The 25,177-nt window shown below is 34.8% G+C and overlaps 1 protein-coding gene across 6 annotated transcripts in view; it reads right to left on the reverse strand.

Annotated features, from left to right (window-relative positions):
* Window positions 1–25,177, reverse strand: part of TCF12 (transcription factor 12) — a 452,598-nt gene that overhangs the window by 57,301 nt on the left and 370,120 nt on the right. For 5 of the 6 annotated variants that reach the window (XM_006894508.1, XM_006894511.1, XM_006894510.1 and 2 more), the window contains exons 9-12: window positions 3,625–3,730; window positions 2,002–2,141; window positions 1,603–1,747; window positions 1,223–1,287 (exon numbers count right to left, since the gene is read on the reverse strand). In XM_006894508.1, the coding sequence (XP_006894570.1) occupies window positions 1,223–1,287; window positions 1,603–1,747; window positions 2,002–2,141; window positions 3,625–3,730 (456 nt within the window). Of the gene's footprint in view, window positions 1–1,222; window positions 1,288–1,602; window positions 1,748–2,001; window positions 2,142–3,624; window positions 3,731–16,221; window positions 16,356–25,177 lie in introns of those variants that run through there. The other variant, XM_006894512.1, reaches the window with a different exon arrangement.

A 25,177-nucleotide genomic window follows, 5' to 3' on the forward strand; every position in this document is an offset into this window, starting at 1 on the left:
TAGTGTCTAGCATCTATAAACATTCAAATTATAGCTGACATTTTGGGGTTTGCTACCTTCCATGACTATATTGTGTTAGGATCCAAGATCAAATTCAACAAACATTTACAAGGTTCCACTTTGTGCTATGTCCCATTAAGTGGTGTAGATGAATTTGATTTGGCCTCATAACTCAAGAAATTTGCCACTCCCTTGGCATTATGAAAAGAGAAAAGTTAACATACAGAAACAATATACAAAAGAGGTTTATCTCCTTAAATGTACAACTGTTGCTTCCTACTACTTCCTCATTAGAGTCTCAGCACCAAATGTACCTCAGAGGGTTAAGTGCAGTCATAGAAAATGTATGGCAATTCTGTGGGAAATCTAATTATAAATAAAGAAAAATACACAAAGTCCAAGGAGAAACTTCACAAAGTGCAAGGCAATCGTCTCTATTTTAAAGTTCTTGATTCTGCCTTTTGCGGATTACTAATAAATGTGCTTGCATCTAGTTTTGGCATTAGGAAAAGAATCTCAACTCGAATAGTCCAAGAACCTGATATTAAAAGACAATTACTGCTTTATCACTAATGTCCTGATAAGATATAAATGAGCTGTTCAGGAAAACACGTATTTTAGCTTGAGACCTTTAATGAATCTAACTTTTTTCTTTTGGAAGGTTCTCAAGTAATTTCCCATCTCTTGATAGAAATCAGCTGCAGCTTATTGTAAAATATTTTCCATCTTAAAAAATTCCTTAGAAAAACCACTTTATTCTCTGGAAGAGAGTAAGCGAGCTGTCTTTCTGGATTCTGGTGGGTGGACTTACTTTAATAGGCCACTAAATGAGGTCAGTATGACTCAGAATTGACTTGATGGCATTGAACAGCAACAGTGTGTATTTAAAGATAATAAACAGGCTTAACTATTAATCTCAGTAATTTGTGCTTTAGATAAAGATGGGTCTAAATGGCTCTTCTGTGTACACCTACCTACTCCATTAAGTGAAAGGCAGGTGTTTAAATGGAAATCAGAGTGGCTCTTGTGGGATGGGGTGGAAAGGTGTTATTAATTATTTTAAGGGCACATGTCAAAATAAAACAAGAATCATTCTAAATGAGTAGTGAAGGTGAATTTGTTACATATAGACTCTGACATACCCAATCCACAAAATGTAATTACAACTTTTAGCTTTATGAATTTCACTTAGTAGAGTATGTAAGATCTAATCAATACTCACAGATGCCAAAGCTTTTCCAAGTGCATCACCTGTCTGTGAGCTTCCAGCAGCATTCCCTCTGGTTCCTGAGCATTTCAAGTAGGGGATCAAATTAAAAAATGTTAGCAAGTAACCATGCATTTTAATGTTCCACATAATTTTAACAGTGTTTCCTATTTAAAAAAAAAAAAATCACACAGGCCACCAGCAAGTATTCTCTGTGTATAGTGCTTATCAAGCTAAGACAGAGATGAGTTTGCTTACTAGTTCCTACAGAAATAAGACAAAAATGTACTTTTTAAAAAATACTTTATTCTAAAAAAAATATCAAAGACATGAGATTTCATTGAAACTGTCCAAATTAGATTTCTGGTAATCCTGTCAACCCTGAAAGAGCTCACCTAGAATGCTATCTGATCCATTGATGGGAGGAGTGTGAGAGGCAGCAACGTAAGGTGAACTGCTGGTGCTGCCACGATGGAAGCTGGACATTGGTGGCAGACTCGTGTTTATGTCTGTTGGTGAAACTGAGTGTGGAGGATAACTCTAGAAAGGGGAGAGACAGTAATATCTGTTAAATACATTTCCTAAATAACAGCCATATACAACAAGACAGCTAATATGTTTAGAAAACATTACAAGTTAGCAAGTTAAAAATCTAACTACTTTCATTCTTATTTTTTTAAAGAGGGCTGCTTTAGCTTTAAAGAAGTCCAAATTTCAACAGCTCTGGCAGTAATTACAAGAACACAAGGTGAGGACAACATAGTCATGCACTGTATTCACAGATGATGGCCTACCAAGCGTTCATGTGAATGAAGGCTGCCGTAACTACTGGACTGAGACATGTGGGAAGTGGAGGTCCCCAGAATTCCACCAAAACCAGGCTGGCTCATCCCATTTGATGAACTCCAAAGGTCAGAAGAATTGTGGGTCCCATCTAAGACAAAAAGAGAAACATGAAATTTTCCTTAGATTTAATTTTGAAAATTATACAAATGGTACTTTCTAGATACTACTTTTTCCTTTTACCAACTTAGGTTTCTATTCACTTTTCTTACAGCCAATTAGTATAATTACGATTTTAAAAAGCAGCAGTTTCACTCTTCTTTTAAAAAGAATCCTCACTGGTAGGTAAATCATTGTAAAAATCTTCAGAAGGTAAAAAAGTATGCATCAAAACAACTAATAAAAAGGATAAATTTGGAGACAGGCTAGATTTAATATTTTGTTAAATGTACTGTCCAGCTATACACACAAATTTTCTCAATTTAGAACGGGAAATTTATATGAAACATTCTTATACTGTGGAAAACAGCAGTATTGTTAACAGCAAACCTAAGTAACTAATAATAAACGTTGTCTTCAGTCATCTATATAGACTCAAGGAAACCTATGTACAAAGATAATTACTTCTCCCATAGTATGTGTTTCTCACAGTCTAAAACCACAGGAGACCAAATAAAACTTTTTTAGGCACTGGTTTGCTAGACATTACTTTTTCCTCTTATTAATTGTAGCTGATTCTGACTCAAGGTGACCCTGTGCACACGACAGAACTCCTTCATAGAGTTTTCAAGGCCTTCAAAAAGGCACATGGCCTACCTTTTTTTTTTTTAAAAAAATTTTTTTTTACATTTTTTTTTAAATTAATTTTAATGAAAATTTAGAGACTTTGGATTTCCATTCATTCATTGTTGCACTTTTCTCTCTACCCTCCCCCCGCTTCTCTCTGAAAAGCAAAAGAAAAATTCTTTCACTGTTTTACAATCCCTTCCCCCAGGTCCACTCCACTATACAGCCTTCATTCTAGACTCCTGTCATGACAGTAATACCTAATCACATATCCCTTTTAAACAGTTTTCTCCCTCATCTGTTTCAATGCAGTATACATTATTTATCCCACCTTTCTCAGTCTCCCGCCAACTCGATGTCAGTCCTGTTTTACAACAGTATGGCCTGCCTTCTGAAATACTTCTGGCTGGATTAGAACCACCAACTTTCTGGCCAGTATCTGGGTGCTGTATCTGTTTGCACAACCTAAGACCTTTCCCTTTCTTATTCTATTCTAAGAAATTGAATGGTAATAACATTGATGTTGGTAATTCCAGGGATAACAGGAATCTATTATTTAAATAAGGAACAAGAGTTGTTAAATGCTTTCATACTTTTTATAAAAGATGCTAAGATGAGTAACAATAAGTCTACTTATGTTCCTAAAAACTCTTTTGAAGCCTTTTATAAATTCAATGAATACTAGATGGTCAATCTACTGATTTTCTGTAAAATCTAACTAAATTGTAACTGGCTAACAAACATTTAAAATATGCCTGAATACCTGTATTTTTACCCTTATATCATAACATATTAGCTGATACATAACAGACGATTGCTGAAGAATTGACACTATTGAGAATACTCACCTTGCATAAAGAAAGTGCTAGCAAACATACTGGTTGGTGGCTTGGGAGATGGATAACTAGGAGATTCACGATTGAAATCATCTGAATTGGGGGATGGTGCATATACCTTAAAATGAAATAGTAATATAATGAACATGTTAATGAATATAATTTTACTTATGCAAATTGAATTCCATGGTCACCAAGGACCTAAACAGGTCTATCTAAACTCTATGAAGGATTATGCCCAATTCAAAGAATAAGGGGTCTAAACCCATATATTTACTGACTTTGTTTCTAATGCTGTTGTTAGATTACCAAAAGAAAAAATATTCATGTAGTGTAATTTAGTGCGATAATTACATCAGATAGTTGTGTAAAGTAAATGTTCACTTTGATCACAGGTTCATGATTCAAAACCTGATGGAGGCTAATATTCTGTCTATAACATAGAATAAAATTTAAGTACATAAAACAAATTCCTTTTGTTGTGATAAGATTTTCAAGTAAAGTCCAAATAAATGAGGTAAAATGTTACTACCTTACATTTCTAATAAAAGATAACCACCGTAGGCACAATTCCTTGTTCAGAAATCTAAACTAGTTAACAAATAAGTATTCTGCTAAAGAGTTTTTCATTCTGAATTTCAACTAGGCTGTCAATTCTGGCATAGTTTTATGAAAAATGTTTCATTTCTCACAGCAGTATTAATTTCCTTTGGTAAATCTCTGCCTTAGATAAGCAAAGTTGAACTGGCAAACGACCAATACTTCCATTCCTAGAGAACACTAAATAGACAATTAACCTTAATAATAAAAACATGATAAACTCATTCTCATAATGATTTGGCGACTGAACTCAAACAAGACGACAAACAAGTAATATTTAAGGTAATGTAAGGCAATGACTTGAAGGCACTTAACAACAACAACAACAATGTATGGTTACTAGTGGCAAGAAGCTGCACTGCAATCCCAAAGGCACGCCGTTCGAGTCCACCAGCTGCTTGGTGGGAGAAGGATAAGCAATTTCCTCTCATGCAATAAACTGCCTCTGAAAACCCACCTGATGAACAGCTATGGGTCAGTTCTGACTCAATGGTACAGAACAACAATAACATGTTAAAGCAAGCATACACCAAGTGAAGGGTGTTCTTGATTGAAAACACTGGGAAATGTTTTATTGCAAGCAGCATGTGAAACAATTTCATTTATTTTAGCTTGCTAAAGACACATCCATTAACTATTACAGCAGTAGAAAAATCTTAAGTGTTCACGTAAGTGGATAAATAAAATTAATTAGCTTGTTACAATATGGATGGATGTGTAAAAATTCCTAAAATATAAAACCAGACTTATTACCATGAAATCAGTTCTGGTTCACAGCAATGCTCCACTGGCTTTCTAAAACTATCTTAATGGGAAGAGACTCCTGTCTTTCTGCCTCTGAATTACTGGTGGATTCGAACAGGTGACCTCTTGGTTAGCAATGCAACTTAGAACACTACGTCAATAGAGTGTGAGTGCACATACTCTCTCATTTCTCTCTCTCTGTAAAATCTCTAGAATGGCACACAAGAAACTCAGTATTAGATTTCTGAACACACTGTTGACATTTCATTGTTTTTTCGGTAAGGAGTTCCACTGGTGATCTGAAGGCATATGGTTAAAATCCACTAACTGTTCCATTGTACAAAGATGGACAATCTCTGTGTGTGATTTACTGCCTCTGTAAACACAGTGCAGACAACTTGTTGGTACGTAACAACATCATGTATCTTTATGCACTGGTTAAAAAAATGTGTAAGCACACCAAGAGTAAAATGGAAGGCAAATTAATAGTATCTGTATCATGAGATAACAAGCAGAATGTTTCGGACAGTGCTTTGAACAAAGTTGTTCACTGTGGAGTTGGAATCAACTCACAGCTTACTCCTCCAGTGGAGTTTCAGAGGCAGTAAATCACACAGGAGGAGACTGGCCATCTTTCACCCATGGAGTGGTTGATGGATTTGACTGTGCATCTTTGGGGTAGCAGTATAACTTTTTACCACTAAATATTAGTGAGCAATATCATAATTCTATTGTTCTGATAGGAGCAATTATGCTAATACCATTCTTCTTTAGTCTTTTAATTCAGTTTCTTCTTTAGTTCTGTTTGACTTGATCCTATATATGCACACGTGTGTGCACATATGTAATGTTAAATAAAAGGATGTAAAGTAGATTTTGACCCTTTTGTCAGTTCTGCTAACAGCAGCACAGGTGAGTAATTTTAATGGATTAGCATTCAAGTCAGTACTCTTAACTTTCACATCCCAGAGGTGAACATGCTTGAAAAGTCCAAGACAAAAGATATTCCTAAGAATTATACAGATAGAGCATAGATATAAGACATAGAAGACAAAGTGATTTGTTAAACATACTATTTTTTTCCAGTTTAATGTCACAAAGACAGTGTTCAAATGAAATAATAGTGTATAAAAAGGATATAAACAAATGTGTTATACAAACAGGTAAATGTTTTTAGAAAAGGACTTTTGTAGTTTTTTTCCTGTTAATCAACTTTTAAAAAGTATGTAGCCTTTTCTCTGCCCCAAAACAAGGCTGAAACTACGATGAAAAGTAGAATAAATCCATAGAGTTGGCAAAAAAAGAAAAAAGTACAGGCAAGAATAAAATGGAGAAGACAGCAGGAGGATATATGCTTTTCAATCATTAATGCATATTTTTATATACACCCATCATTGATTTAAGAGTATGGACGCAGTAAGCCCCAATCTTGTAGAAACTCCAATTTTTATCTTTCAAGTTTCAAACTTTTGAAGACACTACGTAATTTGGTAGTTTAAATCTCTATATAACTTGTCAATGTTTTTTCATCAGCACTCTCAATTAATTATATTCTACACATTATACACTTACACATTTAAAATTGTTAAACATTTGTGATTACAAAGAGAAAAACCTGACTTTTCTGATTTATAAATGGTCTGTTACCAAAAGAAGAAAGTGCTGATTAGATAATGATCTATTGACTGCTCACACCAGAAGCAAAGGGAAAAAGATGAACTCACTCAAATCAAGAGACTAGGCAACTGTTCCTTAAATGTTGTGATACTGTATCCAGAACACAGTTCATTACTGAGGTAAAGTTTGTTTTTAATGTTAGTTTTAGAAACAGACTTTAAAAAAACAAATGCCCCTTTAAAGAACTGTTCTCATAAATGAAAATGGCAAAACCTTAAACTACTAAAACATTATTATCATGTATTTAGAAACATAATTAAAAATATTTGTAATAAAAATGTTTTGAAATACACAGCTCTCAAAGAAGGCCATCTAACAGCATTTTAGCACAGGCCACAGAGCTTTAATTTTGGTATCTTAACCAGAGCTCTTAAAAAACATGGATGCAATGCTATGAAGCAGCAGTTGTACCAGTCTCAATTTTTCAGATCAAAGAGTTCTTGCGGCAAAGCGCAACTGATGTGGTCTCCAAGTCTTTATTAACTCCAGATGTGGGGAAATAGTCAGCCAATTCCACAAAAAGAGCAAGTCTCTTTCAGTTACAATCAGTACTGCCCACAAATTAAAACCAGACTGCTTATGTCATCTGATCACCTGCACACGGGGCCAGCTTTTTCCTAGTTAATGATCTAATCGTGAGTTTAAATCTGAAGCATGGTTTTTTTTTATCACAACAATCAAAAAAATTGGGAGAAAGGAGTATGTAATGTCTTAGGATGATTAAAACTTAGCAGGAGTCAAACCAATTTTTAAAAGGGAAACAGGAAAGGTACAATCAAATAATTTAAGACGTCCTATGAAAACGTGGTACTTAGAAACTTTCTTTAGGATATGAGCCTCCATGTCAGAATGCTGGGTGCACAGTAGCTACCATGGGACTGCCTTTCTCCTTTTCCAATCACTTTTTTTTTTAAATTAAATTTTATTAGTTTTAATGAACATTTACAGAGATTTTGGGTTTTCATTCATTCACTGTTGCACTGTTTTCTCCACCCTCATCCCCAGTTCATTCTTCTTCCCCCCCCATGTCTGTTTTAATTGTCCAATTGCCACAGTGCTTGTCAAAGCCAGTTCTGATTAATCTCCTTTGTCAGTGTGTCCCTCCCATTCCCTATCACTCCTCCCTGAGAGAGACTCCATCCTGATTCATAAGGAAAAGGGGATGGCGTATTCTCTTAGCTACTTCCTGCTGAAAAGGGACGCTGTGGGTTTCAGGGTGAATGTCTTCTCTCACTACTCCAAAGGGCCCCCTTGGCAGTAGGAAACACATAGACTATTATGGAGATTGATTTTGGAATTTAGATGCACTGTTATCAATTGTGCTTAGCCGTACATGTTCATATCCTTGAAGATGTACCATGGAAGTGTTGCAGCCTAGAATATACAAATTTAACTAACAAGTTAAAAGTGCATGAGTCAAAAATTGAAAAGCAATAATATTCTGAATAGAGGGTCTAATAGTGGCACAAATCAAGTTACAGAGGTAAGGTGCTTCCATTGCCATCCTTACTCTAACTTAATTCTTTTTTTTAATTTAAATTTGTTATTAATTTCAGTGAAAATTTACAGAGGCTTTGGATTTCCATTCATTCATTGTTGTAGATTTGTCCCCTCCCAAGGCTCCCCCCCCACCAGACATTACCCTCTTGGAAAAGTAAAAGAAAAGATTCTTTCATTATTTTACAAACCCTCCCCCAGGTCCACTCCACCATGTAGCCATCGCTCTAGACTCCTGTCATGACAGAAATACCTAATCACTTATCTCTTTTAAATAGTTTTCTCCCTTCTCTGTTTCAGAGCAGCATACATTATTGAACCCATCTTACTCAGTCTCTCCCCAACCCCAAGGACAGTCCCATTCTACAACACTGACATTTTTCTGAAGTCCAATCACTTTTATTTGCCCACTCCTGGAATGGCTTCGTGAGAAATTTTGAGCATCTGGTGAATAGAACCATAAGGTCTATTCCAACTTGAAAGTGTGTAACTGAAGATCAACCAAGCGGACACACTCTTTTTTACTGTTCAGTTTCACTGACATGAACAAACTCACATTAATATCCTGCATGTCCTCATCCTGCCCAACCCAAAATTTCTTCTTTAAGGAGGAGAGAATACTTCAGGAACAAACATTCACACTTATTCTTCAGAGTAATTACACAATTATCTGTGGAATGTGTTAGTTCACACAACCAATTGGAGTCAATTTGGCAAAGACAGATTCCTTTCTTTCCTGCTTGGATGATTTAGTTCAGTCATGTGGAGAACTCCAGAGCCTAGGAGGACATTTTCCTTTAGCTCTAGAGCCTGGTAGCTGTGCATGAGCTCCTGATTCCAACACATCCTTCCTGGAATTAGTACTAAATATTCCTGTGAGACAGGGAAGCATAGTGATCTTATAATAATTATTGAGAAAAGATATAAAGTAGAAGCTTTACTTGAAAATTATCTCCCCTGCCCCACTTTTTGGGGTTACATTTGTGATAGTTGAAGTTGACAATCCCTCTCTCTATGCCTTTTTTTTTTTAAACTAAATTTTATTAGTTTCAATGAACATTCACAGGGATTCTCCATCCCCTTTTCCTTATGAATCAGGGTGAAGTCTCTCTCAGGGAGGAGTGATAGGGAATGGCAAAGGACACACCGACAAAGGAGATTAATCAGAACTGACTTTGACAAGCACTGCGGCAATTGGAGAATTAAAACAGACATTCAGATGGCGGGGAAGAAGAACAAACTGGGGAGGAGGGTGGAGAGAATGGTGCGGCAATGAAGGAGTGAAAGCCCAGAATCTCCCTATGCTTTTAAAACAGGTCTCTTGTCTTTGAGATAACTTTCCCAAATCATGAGGGAATGAACATAGAAATGTCTTGAGCTATTTGAGAATAGCTATAGATCTTGAAGACAACCATCCACAGAAATTGAGAGGAATGCTTTAGAATAGAGCTGTCCAGTTGTTCTGGGACAGAAATGTCCTGTGTGTGCAATACGGAGGACACTCATCTGATGTGACTACTCAACACATGAAATGGGGATGGTATGACAGAGGAGTTGGTGTTTAAATATTTTCATTTCAATAGTCTTATGCAACCAGCAGTTACTGTACTGGAAAATGCAGACCTAGATAACTCTACCTAAGCCAGAAGTACAAGATGTAAAAAATTATTTGGAATAAATCTGGTATTCTCGTAAACTTTTAAGGCTTAAGAAAATCCAGATCACTCAAGTTTTGCACAATTTCACCTAGTTTGAAATGAGGAAAGATAGAGGAGTTTATATTCATTTCTTCCCAAATACACTCTGACAAACTAAATTTTCATTATGCTTAGGCTCCCATTAGTTCTTAAGATGATTTGAAGAGCAGTTTTAAGTCCCACTATGTTCAGTATCATGAAATATTTTAATACATGCAAGCATGGAAAGCCAATAAAGGAAAGGTCTAAGCTAATCATGAGCATTATCTTCATCTCTGTAACAAAACTGTTTTGTTGTTGTTATGGGCCATTGAGTCGCCTGCAACTTATTAGCAACAAGAGCTTTACCCATTTTCCTGGTTTTGCTATGGTATATGTATACAGAACATTAAAGGACTGTTCTTTGATTATGAAAGAAACAAACACCACAAAACCAAGCCCACAAAAAATTGTTATACTCTACCAGGATAGTTTTAAAATGAAAAGACAATATATTCAGAAACAACCACTTAATTTATCTGATGTTTTATAATAAACTTTTCCCAGTATCTAGCAGAGTACCCAAAACATGAAGGAACAAATGTGTTAAGAAAAGACAAATGTAAATTAAATTCTCTATTAACAAAACACTAAAATTAAGTCTTGGATCTACTAATTTATAAAGTATGTAGACTGAAGCTTCAGTCAGCACCCAAAAACTAAGAAATGGTATATTAGTATGTAAGTATTTAAAGCACTGCTGTGTAACTCATATAAGTTCTGCACACAGCAATGTAGATAAACATTCTATTTTGAATTTTGTGGGTCTCTTGTAAAGAGGCTGTTAAAAGAACAGTAATAGAAGTTTCTGCTTTAGTAATCATACACACTCAATTAAAAGTGCTAGGGATAGTGCAACAATGAATGAATGGAAACCCAAAATCTCTGTAAATGTTTATGAAAATTAATAAAATATAATTATAGAAAAAAAAGTGCTAGGGAAGCATTTAAAAAAGTAAAAGACAATTTCAAAAAGTAATTTTTTAGATATTTTTCTGATCCTGTTTTACAAATACTGGTCTTACAGACTAAGATAAGGAAAAAAAATTAGTCTAAGTTGCAATATAAGTCCTTTCCACTTTGCTTGTTCCTTCTCCAAAATTAAAAACAGCATAACCCCAAAAGAGGTCATGGCATTTAAAAAAAATGAATGTTAAATAGCAATCTAATTTAGTAATGTCCCAATACCTAAGAGTAGTTAAGTAAAAGATTTGGTAAGTATCTTCATTACAAAAGTGTTGTAGTAATATATAAAATACAATCTATTACTTGAGTCTTTAACAAGAATTTTAGGCCTGCAATGGTATTTTTAGGCAGTTCTAGTACTAAAGCACCACAAACTCTACAATAATGAGGCGTAAGACAAATCCCTGCAGCAAGGACTGTGACTAAAAGCCAAGATTTCCCCCCTTAGAATTTTTTTACAGAAATTAGTAAAAGGGTTAAGTAGCTATTTACATATATTTACAACAATTTCCTAATTAAAGGACAGATATCTGCACAGAAGAATTTCCAGAAACATGTTTAGGATTAAAGAAAAATTTATAGCAGTAAATGTAAAAGAGAATTCTAGTTTTTGATACACAGCAGCTCCTCTGCATGTATAACAAGCGTAAGCAAATACTAGTATTTTAAAAATATTTTATTCCATTTTATATGAAAGCTTAATGAATACTATTTTAAATTGTGAGAAAGTTCTTAGGTAAGACACATTTTTATTAATCATAAATAAACAACATTGGGCATATTTTACTGGCTTTCTCCACTAATTTCTCTCATTTTTATTAAACTGTGTCCTGTCCCACCCCCGTAATAAACTATCAATTTCCTAAAAGACTGGTTAAGAAAACTTGTGTGCTAGTTTATTTTCTGAATATATCAGTTACTGTTACTTCTTAGTTATATTTTTTAGAATTCAGAGTCAGGAATACAGCACTTGATAATCTTCCATCAGCATGTGCATGAACTAAAAATAATGGACATAAGAATCACTCCAAAGTTTATAAAGCTGACCAGTGACCACTTAAACTCCTAGAAGAGGAAATGGCTTTAACTCATTGATATTTGCATTCATTTGACCCAAGAAAAGATAATTATATTAAGTGTGCCACTTTTGGGGCACATATACATTACCAAAAATAAAAACAATAGTAGCCCTCAAGTTAACCCTGATGCATGGAGAGCCTTTGTGTGTCTGAGCAAACTGTTCTCTACAGGGTTTTACAGGCTGATTTTTCAGAAGTAGACAGCCAGGCCTTTCTTGCTAGGTGCATCTCGGATGACTGGAAACTTCTCAATTTTTGGTTAGCAGCCAAATGTGCTGACTGGTTGAACTACACAGGGACCTCTTCATACACAACAGTATCATAGTTTTGTACTTACACTATAGACAAGATAGTTTTGGAAAAGAGGGAGGGAAACCCACCCTAACAACAGAGTAATTAATGTGGAAAGCCTTGTCATTGAATGCTTTCTCTCTCTTCAGAGAGTTCTCAAAATGACATCATGTTCCCTTGAGCATAACAATGTTACATTTCACTCTAGTGGGTCTACAGATAGCCTGAAAATTTGAATTAATTGTGCTATCCTTTGTCATGGTAACTAAAAATAAATCTCCAACAGAACAGAAATACAGCTCAACATACTTTTACATTGATTTCTGTGCTTTTATGAACAAAAAATATTTATCTGAAATACACATCTCAGAAGTATTTCCAATTCAGTTTTAGTCACCTGCCATTCTAGTTTCACGGAAAAACAAATTATGTGCACAGGCAGATTTCCGAATCATATTTAAACAACTGTGAGCACAATGTCTGTGACAGAAGGCCAGAGCTGTTAAGTCTAATTTCCCTAGTTTTAATATATACTTTGGGAGGTTTTAAACACTTCATCTTCTGAAGAAAAAAACAAACAAAAAACCCCACCAAAAATAAGAACAAAACAGATATAAATTTACTTCACTGACTTTATCAATATTTATAAGAGTGTTAATGTTATTATATGCACAAGATGGAATTTGTAAGAATATTCTAGGGTTTCTCCCAGTTCTTTTCTTTTCCTAGAATAGTACAAATGGTAGTAATGATGAATGAAAGTTGGCTCTTTGTAAGTACTGGTTTACTGATCCTTGGATGATGGAGAAAACTTGCTTGTTGGGGTTTAGATCTGAGTTCAAAATCTGCCCTAAACTTTTATTATTTGGGTGGAGCTTGAGCAAATTACTTACGCTCCTGAACTGCATCTTCTTTATTTATCAAACAAGGCTGGTAACATCTAAACAACAGGGCTGCTGTGATAATTAAAGTACAGCTATTACCTAAAGTCCTCAGCACTGGCTCTGACACCCAGCAGCCCTCCCAATCCCTTAATTCCGGTTTCTTCTTTCTCTGATTTCATCCAAGGCAGCTCAATGTTTGAAATCTGTTTCTAGCTTTTATTTTTTACTTCTGTAAAGTCTCTCAAAAGAATACATTATTAAGTGATACAATTAAGAGAGCAGCATGTCTGTGCTTGTGGCAATTTTTATTCTTGAAACAGTGTATTTTCTTCAGTTCAATGACTAAAAAACAACACCTGAGGATGGTCAGTTGAGAGGCAATCTAGAAACACAGAACCCTCAGGGTGCAGTAAACAGGAACCCTTTCCTTCCACAGACTCTACTTTACCTCTAAGACTTTCTGCCTGTATCATATAGGAGACAGTTTTTATCCGTGAGAAAAAGAATGCCGTTTTTTTGTTGTTTTTTTTTTTAAGGATCAGGAATTGCAGAAACAGATTTTATTCTTAATAAAGAACAATTTTATTTTTAATCTGAAAATAGTGTAGCATTCAAATCAGTTTAAGTTCCTTATTTGTTATAAACACTTATTAATACTATTCTACAGTATGGTATAGACTAAAAATACACAAAAATGACACAAGATCCTGAACATTAACTATTCCTCTTTTCAAACAGAGGGAAATACAGGAGTTTTTTTGCTTTTTCTGTACTTACATGCCTGAATCTGTAATGGTTCTCACAGTAAAATCCTGGACACAAAATCTTAGGTAAAAAATTAAGTATTATTTTCTCTGATCCATGTTCTTCTAGAGCCTGTTCATTTATATTATTAAAAGGCTCCAAATGGTATTAAATATATGCAGTCAACTTGAAAACTTAAGAGAAAAAAAAAATCAAAACCTTAAGCAAGAGGTAAGAATCTACTTAATAGGCCTGCACTTTTTTTTTTTTTTTTTCATCCTCCCTACTGATATCTACAATGAGATGTGGAAAAAGAAAAGCAGGGAGAATTTATCAGCATTTCCAAATACTATCTGGCACTATTCTCTTAAAGAAAATTGAGAAAATAAGATTAAAAACAGTGAGCTTGGATTTAGTCTGTTTACTCTGAGAACCATGAACAAATGCCATGACTCAAGAGAAGTAGTATGTTTGACTTACAGCCCCAAACTATTAATAAACATGCAAGTGTTTACTAAAAAGCATTGCTTGGCAAACATTTCCCACCATATTCTGCAATGAAATGTTTACGCACTGGTGGATAACCTAACACAACATAACATTTTCTTACTGGAGAGTTACTAAATAATAGTAATAATTTAAAAAAATCCAAGAGACAGGTCAAAACACAATTATATATAAAACTAAGGCCTGATGATTTTGAATACAGAGACAACATATCATCTCTTTATACATTTTTTAAAACTTAAAAGTCACTTCTGACCTATGTCATGCAGACTATCAATTTTCAGGCTACACCTCTCCACTACACCAGCCATGCCATCTACCGTAAGCCTGGAAATACTTACTATGATCAAAGCTGTCCCCTACCCAGTAATGTAGAACAAAGAAAAATGCTGTAATAGAGTGATCTGAGCTGGTGAAAGAATAAAATGTAAACCTTATTTGAGTCATAGTTCTCTCTGCTTCAGGGGTCTTGCATTATTAATTGTACTGAACTCATAGGTGTGCACGCATACACACACGCTCACAGATCATCTCAAAGAGACTTTTTCACACAAAAAATCGCACATTTGAAAAACAGCTGGCAAAGAAGTTAGGGAGATCAAATAGTTCTCTTCTATACTCACCTAAGTCTACCATTCACGCTTTGCAGCCTGAACATATACTTTTAAATGAGTTTAAAGATATTTGATCTGCTTATCATCATTAAGAGAGCTTACTGAAAAGTTTATAGCACACACTGGTCTAAAGAGGCCTCACCAAAGCAGCTAGAAGATGAAAGTGTTTTTATTAGTTCTCACAGCCCTGGTTGTAGCCAGAGGCTACTCTGAAACATTTTCAAGTGATAAATAAGAAGTGACAAAAAGGACAAACATAACTGATTTATATACCTACTTTTAGAAGAACATAACTGAATTTTCTTTGCAATAAAAACATTACTATTAAAATGCCACCATTTCTGGCTAAAAAACACAATCACTAATGCTACCTAAGGAAAAACTGAACTTAATAAGCTACCTAAAGGGAAAATGGCTTTGAACAGTTGAGGAAAATTCTACATTTTTGGCATAGAGTCAAGGCTGTTATTCATTAGTAGAACACATTTTTATGATGTGTATAAAGCATCTCACAAAGAGAACTCCTATCAAATCTTACAGGGAAGCTTACTTTCTTCTTAGCATGCATACATTCTCAGACTTCAATATTTTTGTAGAAACACTTAGAAAAATATTATTTGAAAACACCTAACCAGGTGCTATATAAATTGCCCAGGAACACGTTCTCTGGAAAATATATAGATGCATTCTTTGAAAAACAGTGATTTATTTTATGAATCTGTAAAGGGTCAAAATTCTAGCTTGATTGGAAACAGATGGTAATCTTAGCAAAGCCAGGCTCTGGACCTGAAACGCCAAACAGGAAATACGGTTCTCACTAGCGGACTGCTTCCCTAATCATTCCCAGAGATTTGTACTTGTTAGTTTTATAAATATCCAAGATGACTTTCATCTTTCCTTTCTATCTACAAAGCCTTAAGTAATTCTCAATATATATATGTATATATATTTTTCATGTGGATTATAACTTTATAAGAAATGACATTAAAATAAATTGTACTTTTAAGCTCACTGCTCAGAGAGAACAGATGAAAAATAAATACGCAAATTCAGTTTCTTTCTTATACTATTTTAAAAATAGCTAAAAAACAAACAAGAGGCAAACTGTATCAAAGAAAAAACTTTACTGACACTAGTTTAAAAAAAATTACAATCTAAGTGAATTGCCACAAAGAATAAAACTCCCCTAGATTTTAGTAAAAAGCCATCTACACAGCTCTCTGTTAAACAAGCAAGTTAGAAGCTACATGAACAAAGAAAAAAGGCTTACCGTTTTTCCATTATAGTAATACATCAAGGAATTGCTGCCCATTCCAGGGACAGGATAAGCACAATACATGTTGATTTTGAAAATGTTACAGTCTGCAGCTAATACACACAGCTTCTCTCAAAGACATACATTCACACAAGCAGAGAGTAAGTCTTCAGCACTACTATGCATCCACACATGGATCTACTCAAAAGGAACTTATGCAAAATAGGACTGAACCAACTCACAGAGCACAGAGGGAGGGTTTATGCTGTAAAGTAGTGTCTTCCAATTTCTGTTTAGTCTTAACACGGTTGGAGGATACCAGTAAGACAAACTATGGGGTTGGTTTATTTCTTTAAATACAACTCACTTATAAATGCTTAATTAGGAAATAAGCGTAAGTATCCTGAAGATGAATATTCCCCAAAATTACTAATTTTGTCATAGAGTAATAGAAGAGAAGACATAGAAGGAGACAGAAAGGAAAGCAAGACGCAGAAAGATTGAGACTGAAAGCAGAGACATAGGAGAGAAAGAGACGAAAGGAGGATGGAAGGAGAGGGAGAGAAGCAGAGAGAGGACAGGGAGGAGAGGGAGAAGGAAAGGCAGAAAGAGAAAAAGGGAAAGGGAGACAGAGTTGAATTATAAGGGAAGGCAAAAGAACAGATCTTCTGCTAATCTCTTTGTATTTTTAATTAAATTAGAGCATTTGTGGCAAGCGAAACCTAGCTTCCTGCATTACCATCTGGCATGGTCTAAAGTTGCTTTCAACTTTGATAAACACATGATCAAGGAATCAGGAATTGGAAACACTGAATCATGTGTAACAAGAAGGATCTAGACAGTTAAGCCTTGTACAAAATCACTTCCTGAGAAGGTGGACCCATCATGTAAGTACCTCTTAACTAGCTAGAACAAATCTAACTTTTTAAAGTTATATACATAATTTTAATTTGAAAGGAATATACCAAAAAGTTCTGTTCTCTAAGTTTTAAAAACATCACATTTTAAAAATGCAAACATTTAATAATGTAGATTTTTAGTAATAAAACTCCTTGAAATCCTCACCAAGAAAAGGTTTTCTAGAACATCTAATATTAAGCAATTCTTAATTAAATAGAAAACAATAATTAAATAGAAAAAAACAAAAAAGATTTTGTTTTATTTTCTGTAAAGTATGAAAGCCTAGTGTATAAACAGACAAAATGTGTATACTAGCTGGTAAACGAAATAAGATGTCTTAGAAGTCTTTCCTTTAAGTTCAGTATCGTCCTTAAAGAATACTTTAGACATTTACAATTTTACATATGCTCAAATGTTTCAGAAAGGAAAAATCATCAAGGTTGGAGTATATTTCAGTTTGGGTGTTTTTTTTTTTTTTAAAAGAATTACACTAAGATATCAAAAAGTTTTACCCTCTGCTAATTTCTCACACTATTTTCGCTACTTAAAATTTTTCCAATGGGTATTCTGGTAGGCTAGCATGGATTCTACCTACCGTTCCCCTAACGAAATAAAATCAAATAACCCACATACCACCCTGCCCCCCAAAACACAGACTAGCAACTCTTTTCTCTCATTTACTCTTATCAAAAACCTCTTTGTACTATCTCTTCTTATGCCTTGGAGAGTCTAAGAGGAGGAGTCTGTTAAGTCACAGGGGAGCTCATAAGCTAACAAAAAAACGGTACATCTTTCTTTTTAAAGACACCTTTCATGAAGCAGCAATCCTTTATAGGTCCCCTTATAGGGACCAAAAAACCCAACCAAAACAAACCAAAAAAACCCCAACCAAAACCACAAAAAACATCCATTCTTAAACATATTGATAAAATTATAACTAATTAAACCAAATCAGACAACAAAGTTGGCTAACTCCACAATGTTTTAAAAGTTGATGGTATCGGGACTACAATAAAACCTTCCCTCACTCTCCAGATATAGAAAAGGCTAAGCGGCAGCTGCAAAAGAACATCACTGTACAGCAGACTATTAAAACGCCAGTCTGCAGAGTGGTTTGAAACTTCCTCCCTCCTGAGAGACCACAAAGACCCATTTCAATGCTTAAGAGAACTGTGAAAAAAGCTTTGATTTACAATTAACAATGCAATGCCTAAGACCATTCAAGTAAATTTTAGTCTAGTCTTTCTCTATAGTGACAGAACAGTTACTCCTTTTTTTTTTTAAAAAGAGGAAGAAACAAACCATTTAAAGTAACATTTTTTTGTTCTATTAATGATAAAAAGTATATAGAAAAGCTTATTTATGACTTGAAATTGTAGAGCAATGGGAGGAAGAGAAGCTCCACAGATTGGATGGTACGTCAACATTTTCCTGGAAATCACTGCTCCGACCTAGGGAAACTTTTTAATACTGGTCACAAGGAAAGTCACCTTAATAGTTAAGAAGATTACTCTGATGCTTGACAGAAAAGATAGAGTAGTATGTTCTCTTATAAACATGTCACAATGTAGATCTAATTATGCATCCAAGGGTATTAAAATGCAATGACATTTAAACATTTTATCAATTCTGTATTTTAAAGGAAATTAGATAATATTTTGAAGAGGACAAATATCCTTCAGGAAGAAAAAAATTTAAAGTCATACAGTAAATTAACCTTCTTTTCCTCATTATCAAATGAGGCTACTAAACAGCTGAATAAAATCTGCTATTAAATTAGAACATGAAGAATAACAGAGTCCAAGCAAAGCTGAATAATGAATTAAAAGCTTTTCCTCCTCATCTTTCTCAAAAACAGATATAAAATTTACTCATTTGTGTACTAAGTCCTCCCCCATCAAACCTCAAAATAAGTATAAATACACAAACAAAACACTACTGTGATGGCTTAAATTAAGGATACAGAAACCTTAAATAGCAATATATATATTTATATGATATATTTAAATTAAGGACCCAAATGATACTCATTAAACAATTCTTTAACAGCTGTTAGCATCATGATTCGTCACTGTTAATCTGAATAAAATATACCTAGACTCTATTTGTATGCTATGTTAGGTTGTCTTAACACTGCCACTCCAAAATACTCTATTTTTGAAGTGTGCATTCCTTGAAAGAAACTAAAATTGGCTGATGCAGACATGTATTTGCTTTCCACAATCACAAATTTAATTCCATGAGAATGTTTTTTCTCTTGTTCAAAAATATGGTGTTTTTTTTTTTTTTTTAAAAAAAAAAAACACACCTCCCCAGCAACTAAATTAATCTATGCAACAGCTGCAACACAATATTGTTCCTCAGCAGAATCATATTACAGGGGAAAAAATGCATATAGATGGATCAAGTGCTGCTCTAGTCAATGCAGTTGTTTAATCTTTGCTTTTTTTCCCACCCCCAACCAACATGTCAAGGGTTAATCCTGTGACTCAGTCTGACAAAATGAGTCAGCTGGAGTCAGGGCCAATTTTTAAAACCTGATTTCAGGCATATGAGCAGCCTGCACATGAGCTCTGAATGGTCTTGCACTTTATATTCTCAATTGTTTCCATCCACAATTCTACGTAATCACTTAGGTGTTATTCTAAGATTCATGATCAGACTTAATATTTACACTGTCTAGGTTAACTAGATACGTAAAAATCACCAAGTTTAATAGTAAAATGAGTACTAGTATAGGCACTGACAAAATGATTAATGAAAGTGTCCAAGAACCTTGAGAAAAATATCAAGAACCTTGAGAAAAATATCTCTTGGAGCCATGCTGTCTTTTATTAGCAAACTGATGATTCTACATATAGCAATTCACTGATTTTAAAATGTTTTCCACTCCGTCAAATGTTCACAATATGAAGCTTATTGCCGTTCAAAAGATAACAAGCACAGACTTAAATTATGTAAGAAAAATCTACAATATTCTCTGCCTAAGAAATTTACTTTTTATTGAATGTTAAGGAATTTGTTTTTAAAAAGTCTACCTTTTGAAAGTGGAAGGTAGGGGCTATCTGACAACTTCAGTTAAAATTCCAAACTCCCATGCAAAATTTTCCTTCCACTTTCCTTATTTTTCTATTGATTAGGAAACTGATTTATCTTTTTTATTAGCTCCTCTTTATCCCTGCTTTTTGGATTACTGGACAGTCATACCTGTTTTTCTTTTACCCTAAAGAAGAATGTTTCAAAAAACATTTTAAAATTTTGAGTTTTCCAGAGAAAATGTATTTTAATGGCTTTCACATCTTGAATTAATTAATTAAGGCCAGTAAATAGTTAATCTTACTGTACACACACACACACACACACACCCGGTAAACTGAACAGGCAATATTCTAGTGTCTCAAGGGGATTTACTTTGGGAAAGTAAATCTAAAAGCCTCTCCTCATGAAAAGTTCCAACATTATTTCTAAATGAACCAATTTTTGAAAACAGCTTTTATAGTGAATAAAGAAAGATAAAATCAAAGTTTACATGTGAATAATTTCATAAATGAACTCTCATTTCTCTAAACTTTTGTTCTTAACCTGAACACGGAAATCATTAAACAACTAATAAATTACTAGCTGCACAGTAGTGATCGTGAGGATAGATGTACAATGAAAAGTGAAAGACGTCGAAAGTGGGCAGATTCAAAGCAAAAGATCCTTTACCTTCTCTTCCTTATTTGGCATACATCGAGATGTGAGTGAATCCTGTCTCAAAACTATTTTAGTGAGCCTGAACTAACCAAACCCCAACTCAGTTACCAAAATGCCCATATAGTATAAATATTATATTGCAGATTTTCCTAATATGTACTGCTTCAAAAATAAGGTCATACCCAAGTGTTCAGAAAACTAGTATTCTGATCTTTATCTAATACCTTCATATTTTACTACCTATCATTTTTACAGCCAAGAAGAATATAAAATTCCACCAAAGCAATGCATCATTTTCACATCAATCTATTAGCATTCAATGCATATTATATCTACAAAAAAAAATAAAAATAGTGGCATTGGTAGGATTGTAAAATGGTACAAATACTCTGGAAGGCAGTTTGGCGTTTCCTCAGAAAGCTGACACAGAAATTCCATATGACCCAGCTATTACACTGCTTGGAATATACCGCGAGAAAATGAGAACTGAGGTAAAAATGGAGACTCATACACCAATGTTCATAGCAGTGTTATTCACCATTGCAGGAACACAGAAACGGCCTAAATGTCCAACCACAATCGAATGGATTGAGAAATCACGGTGCAGTAACATGATGGAATACTACAAAGCACGCAGGAGCAATGATTTTGTAAATGACTACCCAACTTGGGAGTGACTGGAAAGTATGATGATAAGAGAACTCAGTCCCATAAGGACACACTGTGTAAGACGACTGTAAGAAACAGATAACTAGTAAAACGTGTATGAGGATCTAAGGGGGGGGGCAGAGGGGTTGGTATGGGTGGCTGGGGCAGGTGCAATCATGGGGTCACATGGTTTGATGGGTGGAGGGGGGAGTTGGGGACATAGTGGGTTCTTGTGTGAGGGGTAATGTATACAAACTTTGTAGGTAAACCAGTGTAAAATTCTTTTTTTAAAAAAGGACAGAATTGCAAGAATGAAAAAAATTAGCAGTTTTGGTCCAATACACAGTGTATCTTCTAAATCAGCTATATTTTTCTCACTTTCCTGATACTAAGTCACCAATAAACGGGCTTTCAGTTGCTGCCTATCTGCTAAGTGAAAATCTTAAAATTCAAAGACTTCATTGTGTGTGATTTCTACTAATGAATAAACATTTACAGGTTAACTGTTCCAATTATGTCTTAATTGTGAACACCTAAATCTTATCCAGACCAATAATCAGATTTATTAAAATCTGATGATACTTAAGTTTGGTCTGATTACTGGCAGACAATTTATTTGGATATTGGTTGGAAATGAGAGGCATTAATGCACACAAACATACACTGCTAAGTGAAGAGTGGAAACACCTGCTGAAGTTCAGTCAGATCATCTGTTTCAAACATGGAATATCTGACTTCCGTCTCTTTACCAAAATCTCCGCTAACCTAAGTTTTCAGTGCTTCCCCTCAATATGAGTTACTCAATTCCCTTTTGACAAGCATATAATTATAATGAGGCTGTCTAAAAACAGCCATACCTCCTGCAAGATGGAAAAAAAAACCCACCCCAAAATAAAAACTAACTCTTTGTAAGGTAAATAAATAGTATTCCTTTGACTTCACCATGAACAGATCCTGACAGATCCTAAAAAGCTTCTAAAAGGAAATCATTAGACTCTGCTTCAAATGGGATAGAATGTAATTACGGAGAATATGTAAAACCTGAAGCAAATTGCACGTTCCTTTTGATCAGAAACTCACTATGACAAAGCAGTTTTCTCTGAAAAGTGGGGAGGAGTGGGAGGCTGGAGAATGTCCCCTCGGCCTAATAATTCTTGCATCTCCTGGCGGTCTGTTTCTTTCCCCATATGAACTGCAGTTTGTCACTTTTCATTTACCAACTGAAATAACATGGTGAGAGAATCATTAACTATGCTGCAACTTGATAATTTTCCTGCAGATGGCTCTATAATCACAAGCCTGCTCAATGATGTGTGTGCCTGGGTAAAAAAACTTAAGAGGAGGACCCCCTGCCCCCAGGTTTTAAATTCCTCAATGTATCTGTGCTTTTAAAGAACACAGGGGGCTGGGATAAGATTTTATACTGTTGTCTCTTAGGCAGCAACAACTACAAGAATTGGAAGCAAAAACTATTCTTTTTTTTTTTTAAACTATTCTTTTTAAATCATCTGTAGGTTAAGTAATATTTGTGGTTAAAATATTTTTGTCTTGATCGAGTGAATTATCCTTTAAGTGCTACATGTTTTTTTCTTTATACATTCTCCCACCCCTGTGCCCCTAAAGTGGATAGCATCAAGTTTTTTAGCTTTATGACCAAAAGAACCCCATCAATATATTACTAAAATTTATTTAAGAGACCAGAAGTAACGTGTGCATTCCGGTCTAGTTATTCCAAGAATGTCATGTAAAGTTCTCAATAACTTTCACATTATTCCTAATCTATTCCTCTTTCAGAAAAAATTCTTATCATTGGTAGTAACTTTCTTAGTACTTCATATTTCTAAATAATAAAATTTTGGGAAGCTACTTGGAAGATTGTGCATGCTTTACATTTGTAATAGTCAAATGACACAACAGTTATATTACTGGAAGAGATGGTGCAAAGCATTAATTTAGGCAAAGGTCATCTTGAAAGAATTTTTTCTTACAAGTACATTTTGGTGACCATACTCAACAAAATCCAAGTAATAATTTTGAAAATGTATCCGAAGGAGCACATAATAAATGGGGATGTGGTGGTGTCATTGGTGCTTTTCAACACAAAAACCCTACAGCAACAAAATACCATGTGACTTATCTTTCAGCATTAGAGCTAAAGGCAAGGTTTTGACTCGACAGTACCTTAATACACAGATGGAAAGGCATTCTGGTGGCCTAGTGATAAGAAGCTGTATTGTGTAATAGCACAGCTGCTCCTTGGGAGAAGGATGGCCAATCTCCTCCTCTGTGATTTACTGCCTGTGAAAACTCACTTGAAGGTCAGCTATGGTAGGTAGCTTAGTAGCAAACAGTTGCACTGCCAATTCAAAGGCACCTGCTTCAAATCCACCAGATGCTCCAAGGGATAAAGATAAGAAATCTCTCCGTAGACAATTTACTGTCTCTGAAAACCTACTGGCGAGTCAGCTATGATTTGGTTCTGATTCAACATAACAACTACACAGTTGGGGAAACATATACAAAACTGTTCTCCCTTCCCCTTCCTCCAATCACTTATCTTTTACTAAAAATACTGTAGAGTTTGTAACTTGCCAAGGTTATTAATTTTTTTCCAAAATTAAAACTTTAAAATAAGTTTATTAAAGACCAAGTCACTAGATATGTACATCAGTTTTAGATGGGTCAGCTGGGGCAGATGTGCTCTCCCTTGTACTCACTATAACCTAAAGAGGCTGCTCAGGTTCAAGTCATACAGTGTCATTCACAAGAGCACTGGACTTGGAGTCAGGAGACAAGGATTCTGGTTTTAGCTGTGTCTCCATGGAGAAATGAAAGCTTTGGGTAAGTCACTGAATCTTCTTGGATGCAAGTTTCCTTTTCTATAAAATGAAGTTATTAAACTAGGCCAAAGATTTCCCAACTTTCTCATCACTAATAAAATGTTTCATTAGCTACTCCACCCCAAATTATGAATTCCTATTTAGGCAGATTTTTCTCTACCACTCTTTTCCACCAAGCTATCATGAATAGTTTTTCTGGTTTTTGTTTTGTTTTGTTTTTAATCAAACTCAATTTATTGCAATGTAGAACTTCTGATTAAAAGGCAGGTGAAGAGTTGCCATGCTAAGTTAAATAATTCTAGTAAAAGTAATTTGATGTTTTAGTTAGCATGGATAATTTATATCAGTAAACTATACAATTTGCCAGGTTTTAGAAAAACTTCAAATAGTGTCAAATTACTATGTCCACCAACGAAGGCACAGATATTACCCAGTATTTAAGCCAATCTTAAGACTGTATTATTAGATTCGTATCTATAAGCAGCATAATCAAAAGCTCAGTTTCACCTGGAATGAAAAGCAGACCACCCGCCCACCCCCCGCCTCCCCAAGAAAAACGAAAAACATTACTGCAACTTCTCAGTCTGATCTAAGAATCCAAATGCCTTTGTATTCTAAACACATGGCAACAAATGAATCACTGAATCTCTTTATAAAGGGCAACTCATATACGTCTATTGCCTAGGATTTTTAAAAATGATTATGTTTTAAAAAGTTATATAGTATCTGGAACACTCTCTCTATATATGTATATATGTATGTATATATAAATATGTTAGTGTTGTTGTTATGTGCCGTTGAGTCGCTTGCGACTCATAGCGACCCTATGTACAACAGCCCTAAACTCTGCTCTGTCCTGTGCCAATCGCACTGTCTCTGACACTCCC

The sequence above is a fragment of the Elephantulus edwardii genome, unplaced genomic scaffold (genome assembly GCF_000299155.1).
Source record: "Elephantulus edwardii isolate Elephantulus edwardi_28Jun2011 unplaced genomic scaffold, EleEdw1.0 scaffold00145, whole genome shotgun sequence".
NCBI lineage: Eukaryota > Metazoa > Chordata > Mammalia > Macroscelidea > Macroscelididae > Elephantulus > Elephantulus edwardii.